The sequence below is a fragment of the Nilaparvata lugens genome, chromosome 13 (genome assembly GCF_014356525.2).
Source record: "Nilaparvata lugens isolate BPH chromosome 13, ASM1435652v1, whole genome shotgun sequence".
Lineage (NCBI taxonomy): Eukaryota > Metazoa > Arthropoda > Insecta > Hemiptera > Delphacidae > Nilaparvata > Nilaparvata lugens.
The window spans coordinates 26,578,165-26,589,767 of NC_052516.1; the positions used below are offsets into that span (position 1 = coordinate 26,578,165).

The following is an 11,603-nucleotide window of genomic DNA, read 5'->3' on the forward strand; positions in this document are numbered from 1 at the left end:
AACGGTTTCTAGCAATTTTGCTGATTCTACTATTTTTGTAAAAGTTGTTTGTGTTGATGCATGCATTCTCAATAACTCAAGTTGTCAACTATCGTTGTTGATGCCTAATATGAACTGATCTCTTAAACGTTCATCCAGGTTATCACCAAAATTACAATTTCATGCGAGAAACCTTAAATCTAGTTCAAATTGAGCTATGGTCTCACCTTCATTCCGGAATCGTCGAGAAAAGCAAACTCTCTGGGATAGAGGTGCTTGTGGTTTCGTGTAGTATTTGTTTAAGACTTCTATCGCATCATTAAATCCAATGTTGTTTATGGGGGTCGGATGCATAGAATCGAAAACTATCTTGAATGGTTGCGGTCCCAGAGTAGTAAGTAGTAAGTCTCGTTTTTTTTCTTCGTTTTTGATGTTTCCATTTCGTAGGAAAATCTTGAACCTTTCGTGCCAATATATCCAATCTTCGGTTGTTCCGTCGAATGGTTGACATTTGCTGTGATTTTTATTTACCGACTGCGCCATGTAGAATATTAGAAATAAATAAGTCTCAAAGATTAATACTCAACGTGTGTAATCTCTATTAAAACATGTAGGATAAAGTGAATCCCAATCAACAAACTATTAAATATTATAACTGATTTATGTCATCTGTTTTGCATAACATCTGGTTTCTGGTATACTACATAATTATAGTCTGATTTTTACGGTGATATTGGCGTATGAAGGAGGCTCATTTTTCCTTTTATATTATCCTTGAAATGCAAAATTTCCAAAAACCTTGTACATACGTCGACGCGAAATTTAAAAAGGAACATACCTGTCAAATTTCATGAAAATCTATTAACGCGTTTCGCCGTAAATGCGCAACATATAAACATTTAAACATTCAAACAATTAAACATTCAAATATTAAAAGAAATGCCAAACCATCGACTTGAATCTTAGACCTCACTTCGCTCGGTCAATTATTTGAAATTATATTATCAAATATGATATATTGTATTACTCTAATTTTTCAGATTATCTTCTATATTTCTCAAACTGTAATATTTGAGTGGGCCAAAAGAATTAAAATCCTCACAAAAAATAGTATAAGAAGAAGAAGAAGAAAGAAGAAGAAGAAGAGAAGAAGAAGAAGAAGAAGAAGAAGAAGAAGAAGAAGAAGAAGAAGAAGAGAAGAAGAAGAAGAAGAAGAAAGAAGAAGAAGAAGAAGAAGAGAAAAGAAGAAGAAGAAGAAGAAGAAGAAGAAGAAGAAGAAGAAGAAGAAGAAGAAGAGAAGAAGAAGAAGAAAAAAAGAAGAAGAAGAAGAAGAAAAAGAAGAAGAAGAAGAAAAAGAAGAGGAAGAAGAAGAAAAGAAGAAAAGAAGAATAAGCGAAGAAGAGAAGAAGAGAAAATCAGTAAGAACAGGAACCGAATTATTGAATCTAATATGAAATTTTGATGAACGTAATGTGAATAAATTAATGACGTCGTTTATTATTGTGACAGCTTACAATACTAAAATTGATGAAACCATCTGTGTTCACTATCTGTAATCTATTATTGATCTAGTATTCAGAATTCATTATTATTATCCTTTCAAAACTGGTGATCAACGAATTCATCTGACACAGTATTGCGGTTCGAATTTGGAATTTTTTCAAGTGCCTTCAAAGTTTTTCAAGTTTCCATCAACATTATTTGCACCAGCAGATCAGAGTTAAAGCCAGTGAGTAGAATACTCTTCATTACATTCAATGAGTAATTCGTTTGATTTTTAATAAATTATAATTATAAATTACATATAAACAGTAATGATAAATTTTGTCTATTTCAGAACCAAGAAATATATAACTTTTTCTAATTCTCTCCTGAGAACCCATCACATAACTCAGCTACAATAAAATTTATGTATGCTTCGGTCAATTTCTAAATTTCTAATTTTTTCAAATTAGTTATTTGCAAGTTTCACCTTAGTTCATACTTAATAAAGTATTATTTCTCTATCATGAAACCTAATAATACTGCGCTTCTGTTTTGTTTTCCTAAATCATGTTTTATCATTGTTTCACACATGAATATACACTTGTATCGCAATGGCCGTACAATACTTTGCTAAGTTATTAAAATAGCAACTATATAGTATTAAATTTATGTAACTGAAGCAGTGTCCACACTGAACAAATGTTCCACATTCATGTTCGGCAAACATGTTTGTTGAGGAGTTCAGGGACAAATATTTTCAAAAGTTTGGACAATCATTTTTTGTAAACGAAAAAATACTGTTTTTCCAAACATTTTCAGAGTTGACAACTGTGAAACATAAAACCTGTTCTCCCCACTTACAAATATTTTGTTTGGTGACGCGTCCACACTGGCCACGGGCAAACATTGTTTGTCAAACATGATAAAATTTGCCCAAACCTTCTCAACAAACATGTTTGTCGAACATTTGTTCAGTGTAGACACGGCTTTAGAGCCACAATGCACTCTGAAGAGACGTTTTTCATGAAATTTCAAAACCTCTCTCATTGAAACACTGATATTATTAACCCATTGTGTTTAACTGAAACATACTCCACCAATTTTCAGCATTGCCTAATTTACAGCTATGTAGCTTATAGATAGCCTCCATCACAATGCATAAGCTAATCTGGTTCTTAGTCTATTTATTGCTTCATAATTGGAATAATACTTTTATCATAAAAATTATATTGTGAGAAGAAGAACAGGCAACCCCATTAATATTCCTCTCCCAAATTTGGTTTAGTATGTGTGTAAATCAAATCATGAACTCTACATAGCCTCTAGACTGTTTATTTTCAATAAAGGTTGAAAACGGTTTTATAGGGGAATACCTGTTATATAAATCGGAATTGTACCTATTGTTGACCGAGCGAAGTGAGGTCTAAGATTCAAGTCGACGGTTTGGCATTTCTCTTAATGTTTAAATGTTTCAAAGTTTGAGTGTTTAAATGTTTATATGGTTATATGTTGCGCATTTACGGCGAAACGCGGTGATAGATTTTCATGAAATTTGACAGGTATGTTCCTTTTTCAATTGCGCGTCGACTTATATACAAGGTTTTTTGAAATTTCGCATTTCAAGGATAATAATATAAAAGGAGAAATGAGCCTCCTTCATACGTCAATATTAGAGTAAAAATCAGACTATAGAATTATTCATCATAAATCAGTTGACAAGTACACAGATGATGTGTGGAGAAGCCAGTCTATTGCTGTATTTCCATAAGGTTTATAGTTTCAATCAGGTTCTTGTGGATCAGAATACTGCGTGAGGTCTACTGTTCACAGAACTACTAGTCTATGGATAAATGAATAAAATAAGATTTAAATAAGGTCTACTTTCCATTTCACATCACATTTCAATCCAAAAATATTTTCAACTTGAAATTTAGAATTTGAAACAAACGTTACAAAATTTATCATGATACTTCATTCAGCTATTCAATGTAAGCTTTGTCAGAAAGTTACAAGATTTATCTCATTTCCCTTCATCCCTTTAGTCAATCTTTCATCTTCCCTCATTTTATATATGTTTAGGACGAAATATGTAATATGAAATGACTCAATATCATGGCCACCGGAATGTTTTTAGGTTGGGAAAGTTTTTCAATAAATATAAGGATCTCAGAACTCTCTTCATTCATAACTACTGAATTTGAAAATTCTACTCTAACAACCATTCTGAATGTTTTACAGTTTTGAAAAATGAAGATCTTGATCCCAGTATTCACACTCATTGTTTGCATCACATTACGTTTGGTAAGTTTATTTATTTATTCTTTATTGTTTCATACAATAAGTACATCATCAAAAATGATAGGGAGAGAAAAAAGGTAACCTTGTGCTATTACTCTCCTAAATTTAGATAAGGTTACACATAGTCCGAAATAGGTTAAGTCTTGTAGTTGTTCACTTCACAGAATTTCCAGTTCTCAATTATTTTCACAAAGTGGATTTTCAAATTTAGATGCTTCAAAACCAAACATAGGAGAAAAATTTCACATTATTATCACTAAATTGAGAAATATTCACGTATTAAAGAAATTATTTTAAGTTGTCACTTATTCTCCTTCATGTTTAACTCTCAACTTTACTATAACTTTCCTCCTTCAAGTCTTCAAGTTTAAAAATTCCTGTTTTGGTATTATTCCTCTTCTGGATTTGCGTATTATTCCTGAAATTATTACTCAGTTACAGTTAACCTGAATTTTTTGAATTATGTTCTGTTGATGGCGATTGTTTGAGAGCTGAAGGAAATTGAAAAGGTTAAGCGGAATCTTGATTACAGGTACTTGTGGAAGGTGGAAAAAATGAAGAAAATGAGGATCTCGCTGCTGAATGTAAGTTTATTGTTATTAATAGAAAGTATGAATTGAAATGTTCTTCCATTCAGTTCTCCGGGACTTCCAATAAATAACAAGATGAAATAATGAATAATTTCTTACTAATCCTCGAAAAACGGCTAAATTGATTTACATAAAACTTTACATAAAGTCAAGAAGTAATCCAAACTCTGAATAGAACATCTTAAAAACATGAGTTGATCTTCAATTATGTCTATTAGTCAGGGCGTAAATGTACTTCTGTGGAAGATGTCTCAATGATTTCTTTGTTAGGGATAGTATAATAACATAATGAGAAACACAATGATCATTAGATGAAATCACAGGCAAATACCTCGACAACAATATTTTTTTTGTTTTTTTTTCTATTGGTCAATACTATAGCCATCTAGTCTAAAGACTAATAAGCTAATTTTTTCTATCCTAATTTACTACTTGAAAAATTGAACAGTGAATTTCTCATTAGAAACTCTTACTGCTATTGTTTAATTAATATGTACACTTATTGACTGCACTATAGAAGCTAGATTCACTCAATCACTGCTCTGCTCTTTCACTGGACACTACTTGAACAAGCACTACACTAGTTCAAACGGTTTCCTCCTTTTGAGCCTCCGCACCAACCCTCCTTTGTCTAGCAGCTGGATCGCCTCGACGTTGTCATGTTGGTGCAGTCGCCCCTCGTGCCTCTCCGCATGACTCTGGATCTCGGTGGACACCAGATCGACGTGAAGGTCTCTATGAAGATCGCTGTTCCTGACATACCAAGGACCATCCACAATGTTCCTTAGCACTTTGTTTTGAGCGACAACAATATGACTGCCAAAATTTTCTGTGCTTTATTATATCGTTTGTATTTTGATAACCGTTCAAGATATTCCACAGTTTTTGCACGAAAATATTTGTAAAGCCTCCCTCTACAATTTTTGTTTTAAGAAGGTGTCCTATAAGAGAGCATATATTCGATTTATTTGTTAATATTGAAAGTTGAATGTATTATATATTTTTTATCTTGTTGAAGCCTAGTGTACATTCTGATAATTTGCAACATCACAACACGACGAGCTATGTTAGCTTGTTAGCTAATTCTTTTTCTTTTTAATGCGGTTTTTACAACTTTGTCGTCTATTGTTTTCATTTCGGCGCAAACTGCATGAAAGTAGACAGCAATGACAGCGTAGACGCTAGGTGACCGGAACTTTGGGACCAACTAGGAAAAAGAGGAACTCTGGGACCAAGTCTACTGTCTCTCCCTTCGAGGTGATTAGCTTTCAATAGTCGGCCATTTCGACAGATTGTCAATCTTCTATCACTGAATGGCAACCAGACATAGATTCATTTTGAGAATATTCTGAGTACAGAGTAAATAAACAATCTATTTTTATCACATATGTCTCCACATGGTTTCTTTTCCAGCAAGTTATTAAATCTAAATTGTTATTGGATCTTCAACTGAGTTGTGGTCGATGTTGTAGAAACGTTCCATGATGAAATAAAAACACATAGATGTTGTCAGTTTTCTACACTTTAATTTGGTACACGACCATGTACCAAATTAATTAATTAATTAATTTTGGTCGTGTACCAAATTAAAGTGTAGAAAACTGACAACATCTATGTGTTTTTATTTCATCATGTTATTGGATCTTTCCTCTTGAAGTATAATAATGAGTGATAATCTGTTATCATTTCAATACAGAATATATAATTCAATAGCTGTACAGAGTACAGAATTCAAACGAGTCAATATATTAGGTGCTTAAAATTACCAGCATTATACTTTTTCTTACATAAGAAAAACTCTCAATTAAAAATTCTTATTTGCTGCTCGTTTATATGATCCATTAAATTAAATTAGAACTGGAAATTCATATTTTCCTTATCAAGTAGCGGAAATAATAATTTTACCCTAAAATCTGAATAAATAGATATAATATCAAATTTATTGAATAAATATTTATTTATAGTACAGTACAGTACAGTAGGTGAGGCAAAAACACCGGCAAAAGGAAGATTCCTTGTGCGCCAGTATATAATAATATTCGCTAATTCGCGAATAGGCTTGACTTCTATGACTGTGTTGAAGAACAATGTCCAACACCTGATTCTAACTGTGAAGACCCATCCTCCCCTATGTCAGAACCCTTTAGTCCCAAAAAGTATTGATCCCAAAGTTTCTAGTGCCTAGAAGCTAACTTAGCATTGACGCGACCTTGCTCTAGACACCTTGAGTACTATACAAATAAATAAGAGTCACCAAAACTCACTTATTTTGGGGTATTTTAGGAAATCTGATCCACTCTTTAAGGTATTTGGGGATCCAAATCTGGAAACATAATCTATCTGTTTTATCTTCCCTCCTGCACACAGACCTGTAGTCTTGTAGCGGGTTTCCTTTATATATATTATTGTACTGTAACTCTAATTTTTGTATGTAACATTCTGGGAAATAAATTTATCTGATCTAACTATATTTATATTGGAGTTGGATTTGAGATAAAAAGAGATGAGTAATCAATTACGAAATACGAATCTGCAACAACATTTGCTCCACGGCACATTGCACCGAGTTGAAATGTGTACCGTTTCCATTATCACAAGTTCCCGTCTGTTGTCGTGTTGCAGCACTAAATCTGTGAAAATGGAAACTAGGATATTCAAAAATACTACACATCTTTTTAACCGTGATGGATTTAGGACTTATCACAAAGAATGTGATCTAACGGCTTTATTGAATCACAGAGGTCAAAGTTCAAATTCAAAAAATTGTGATCAAGCATAAAAGAAACAATATAAATATCGTACAGTGGCATTTCTTGAAAAAATATATTATTCATATTTCTCACAGCTCTTTTCAACAAAATTGCGGATGGGAAAGATCATATCACTGAACAAGACTTGATCAATTATCAATCAAGACGGGACAGAATGCGATTGGATGGTAAGTATATAGAATTTCCGTATTATCAATTTCTTACTTTTTGTAAGTAATAGAGTAAATTTTTTTCCGATATCGTTTCGATTATTCGACGATATCAATAGAACTGCACGTTACAGGATAGATACGTTTACGTACACATAGGATGAAAACGTAACAATGTGACTAAAATATGATTGAAAATGTGATTTTAGATCCTACAAGTCGTAATTATTTCCCGTCGTTATACGAGGGTGGATCAAATGAAAATCTTAGAAGTGTTATAAATTATTTATTTTGACTAGGTAAAACTTACATGTATGATTTTTCGACATAGTCTCCTTGAAGTGTTATGCAAGTGTTCCACCTCTTTGGATGCGCATTTATACCACGTTTAAATAATTATTTTGGTAGTGCATGTAACCACTCCACCGCGGTTTTCACTTCTTCATCACTTTGGAAATGCTTGCCTCCCATTGCATATTTCCGAACACATGAAAGGGCGAGGTCTGGAGTATAAGGTGGGTGAATAAGGCATTCAAAATTGATATCCTGGATAGTTTGAGCTGAGAGACGGGCCGTATGTGAACGGGCTCTGTGTCATGGTTTAACAACACATCTCAAGTGAGAAGTCCTCACCGTTTACTTGAAGTTGATTTTTCAAGAGATTTGAATGTGAAGCGCTGTTTACTGTCATTCCCCTGTCAGTGCAATGCTCCAAAATAACCTCCGTTTACATCGTAGAAGAGAGTTGGCAAGAGTTTTCCAGCTGATCACAGAGTTCGGATTTTTTTTTGTTTTACCAATGAGCTATTGCGCCATTCCTTACTTGCTATTTTCGTTTCTGGTTGATGGTTATGTTTGTTCCTGGATAAACATGAATCACCATACTGTACTGTCATCCTGCAATGAATTTCCATTGGTTTGACACCTTCACTACTCAAGAAACGAAAGACTGATAGCTGTTCGTTCTAACGCAGTGCATATTGACTTTGGGGCGGCCATATTGTAACTGAAGTCACTGCTAGTTGCGTGTAGCAAGGTCACTAATTCACTTGGTAGCTTCAACGAGCATCCCTGCCAACTACCGGATCAATCTTACAATTTCTCGGAACTTTACAGCACTTTAAGGTTTTAATTCGATTCACCCTCGTATTTTCAAATAAAGGTTGCTACTAATTGGACCAATGGTCATCATATATATCACAGACAATGCATACTAATATGCTCATCTTATCCATAGAATATACTTATTCACTCCATACAGAATCATAGTAGAATCAAGACTACAAACATACAATGTAATGAGCAATATGTTGTAATGTATTGAAGATTTTCATATTGTGTCATTGAGATTGAAGTATAAGTCTTTATATCCTTTGAAGGCTTAAGCAATTTGTTTATGTTTGATTGCTTTTATATTATGTTTATGATGATGCTTTTCTATTACAAAATTGTTTCTTATTTACTTTTTTATATATTTATTTTAGGATTTCGCAGTACTTTACTGTCTTCCTTCTTTCAGCCGAGTCCTCCATCCTTGTCTGTCCTCCCATTCACCATCTCTCAAATCCCTCATTACCACAGCCGTATCTTCTTCATCCCTCCAAGACCTTCTTGGTCTTCCACTATAGAAATTGCCTAGCTATGTAATACATGTAGTACTGTAAATAAAAATATAAATCTGAGTACCTTTTTCAAATGTTTTACTCACAAGATTGTGAGTAAACAATTTTAAAAAGGGTACTCACAAGATTGTGAGTAAACAAATTTCAAAAAGGGTAATAAGATTTATATTTTTATTTATATTGAAGAGTGGCACTAACGAAGAAAGATAATGTAAAACTGTTCCTGTAACTTATTAATCAATAAAAGCATCCATATCAAAATCTAGTGGATACATTCCCTTGTGCTCTTTTAAGAGCTTTTAAGTATTTGTGGCTCTATTTTTAATATTGATGAAAGAATTTCTGTTTTATTATCATTTAGGGAATCTTGAAAGAGAACTGAGACGTGTACTAAGTTCATGTCCTAGTCAACCAGTCGACTTGAATGAATTCAAGAGTATAATGAATTCAATGAGAAGAGAATAAAGGAAGACTGCTACTGTTCAATGATACAGTTCAACTTTCAAGAAGGTAAGCAGTCCAAAAACCAGTTTTTTATGATTAAAGATACGAACTCTTTTGTGTTGAAGATGAAATCTGTTGAAGAATAATTAAAGATACAAACTCTTTCTATAATGAATTAAATTATATTGACTCGAATGACTTGATAAATTATAATATTTTTGATGATAATGATATGCAGTATCATAATTGAAAGATGTTCAGGAAAGGAAAACTACACTCAGTAGGCCTAAACACCTCCCAAACACTACCTCAGTAGGCCTAACAGTTCATAATTATTTATCTTCCACTAATCCAAAATGGCGGTCAACTGAACATAGGAAAAAAATCCCTTTCCACATATATGCAGCCAACTAGCGTCATGTTCAAATTCATTATAATTTTCACTAGAGTATTAATTGTTTGGGAAAGTTGATCCATTAGGAGGATTTGTTAATTAAATTCATCATAGAGTGATTTTTTCGTATTGCTTGAGAAGGCTAATGCATTGAGAATATTTTTGTTCTTACATTCCTAGAAGTCATCGGGGATGACAATTGAATGATTTTGAACTCTTTTGCTGAGAATGATGCCCAAATGAGCTTGAGGATTGTGCTTGGGTAATGAGACGGATAACGATGAGAGATGAGTAGGCCTAGGACCACCTACATTGGATGATTTTCCGCCTACAGCTTTAGATAGGTTTCAAACCACCGTAAAGCGATTTTCAAACTCATAAATGGTTTTCAGAGGAGTTCGGCTCTTTAAGTGGTCACCCTTACAAAGAGAGTAGCAGGCGCATGAAGCTTAACTTATCTTATCGATAGCTCATCAGCGCGACCAAAAAACCAAATCGCTTCCCATATAAACTAAATTCTTATTAAGTGAATCTATTCTTGAAATTGTTGAGATTTTATACAACAGATAGGCCCGGATATACAACAGATAGATATACAACAGATAGATAGAGCACATTTTGTGCACTTTTTGCAGAAAAGCCGGTTAAATTGTAATCGTGGTTTGTAAGAAGAAGAACAAGAAGAAGACTTTTATACGTGTCAAGACTTTTTGGACATCCATAAATCATGCAAGTTGCAAACATTATTGAAATAGAGAATAGAGGAAATATTTCTCAATTATCATATTTTAATGTTTTATTATCTAATTTCAGATGTATGTCACCTCTTCGATTTTCTATAATTATTTGAGCTGATTGGAATTTTAAATAATATATATTACATTCATGGCATCTACACAGATAAATAAGAATCAAACTCATTGCAGAAACTTTTGTTTTTGGTTATCTTAATTCAATTCTTCTTATCCCTGATTTTTCCCACTCAGGAATTCGAGTCTCTCCAAGCAACCGTTTTTCTCGATGAGGCTACTGGAATGATCGAAACACAATGCAATTTATCAATCACCCTTTATATTTCATCAAATCATAACTCAATTTTTCATCCAAATTGTTGTGTCTGATTCCTGGCTGAAGTAAAACACTATAAACTTTGATGTATTTCACCCATTTGAAGTGAAAATATTGCATAATATTATTATGTTAATACATTGATTCAAGTATAACATGCAAGTCGTAAGTCGAAAGGTTTTCCATTGCAGGGTTGTGATTTTGATATAATAAGAAGGGTACTTGATAAGTGTTTATGTGTTCAATTATGTTTTATCTTAATATGGGAAGCAATCCAAAAACAAATGAAATCACTTTGGAAGAACCTCAAGGTGCGGTCACACAGATCGCGATTTGCTATCCCATGGTTATCTATACCACTCTTGTTCAATGTCTACAGTGAAGCCATTTGTCAAGAAGCATTAATGGAGCAAAATGTTGGTCTTTCCATGAATGGAGTAACTATTAATAATTTATGCTATGCAGATGACACACTTCTGATAGCGGGAGGTGAGAATGAGTTGCAGCAATTACTGGAAAATGTGAATAACTGCAGCAATAACTAAGGGTTGAAGCTAAATCTTAAGAAAACCAAGTGCATGATTGTCTCGAAAAAGCAGAGAGTGCCAATTAATATTGTAGTGGACAATACACCTATTGAGAGAGTCACAGCATATAAGTATCTTGGAGCATGGATTACTGAAGTGAACGATCAGACCAGGGAGATCAAAGGACGAGTGGAAATAGCACGACAGGTGTTCATAAAGATAAAAAGATTTCTGTGTAGCCGAGATATTAAATTGGAACTTAGAATACGCATGCTG

The 11,603-nt window shown here is 33.4% G+C and overlaps 1 protein-coding gene across 1 annotated transcript; it reads left to right on the plus strand.

The window, feature by feature from the left end:
* Positions 1-3,698: 3,698 nt before the first annotated feature.
* Positions 3,699-10,732, plus strand: LOC111044959. Its single transcript, XM_022330237.2, has 5 exons — positions 3,699-3,765; positions 4,295-4,346; positions 7,198-7,290; positions 9,256-9,404; positions 10,546-10,732. The coding sequence occupies exons 1-4, from the start codon at positions 3,712-3,714 to the stop codon at positions 9,357-9,359; spliced, it is 303 nt and encodes a 100-aa protein (XP_022185929.2). The 5' UTR covers positions 3,699-3,711; the 3' UTR covers positions 9,360-9,404; positions 10,546-10,732.
* Positions 10,733-11,603: the final 871 nt, after the last annotated feature.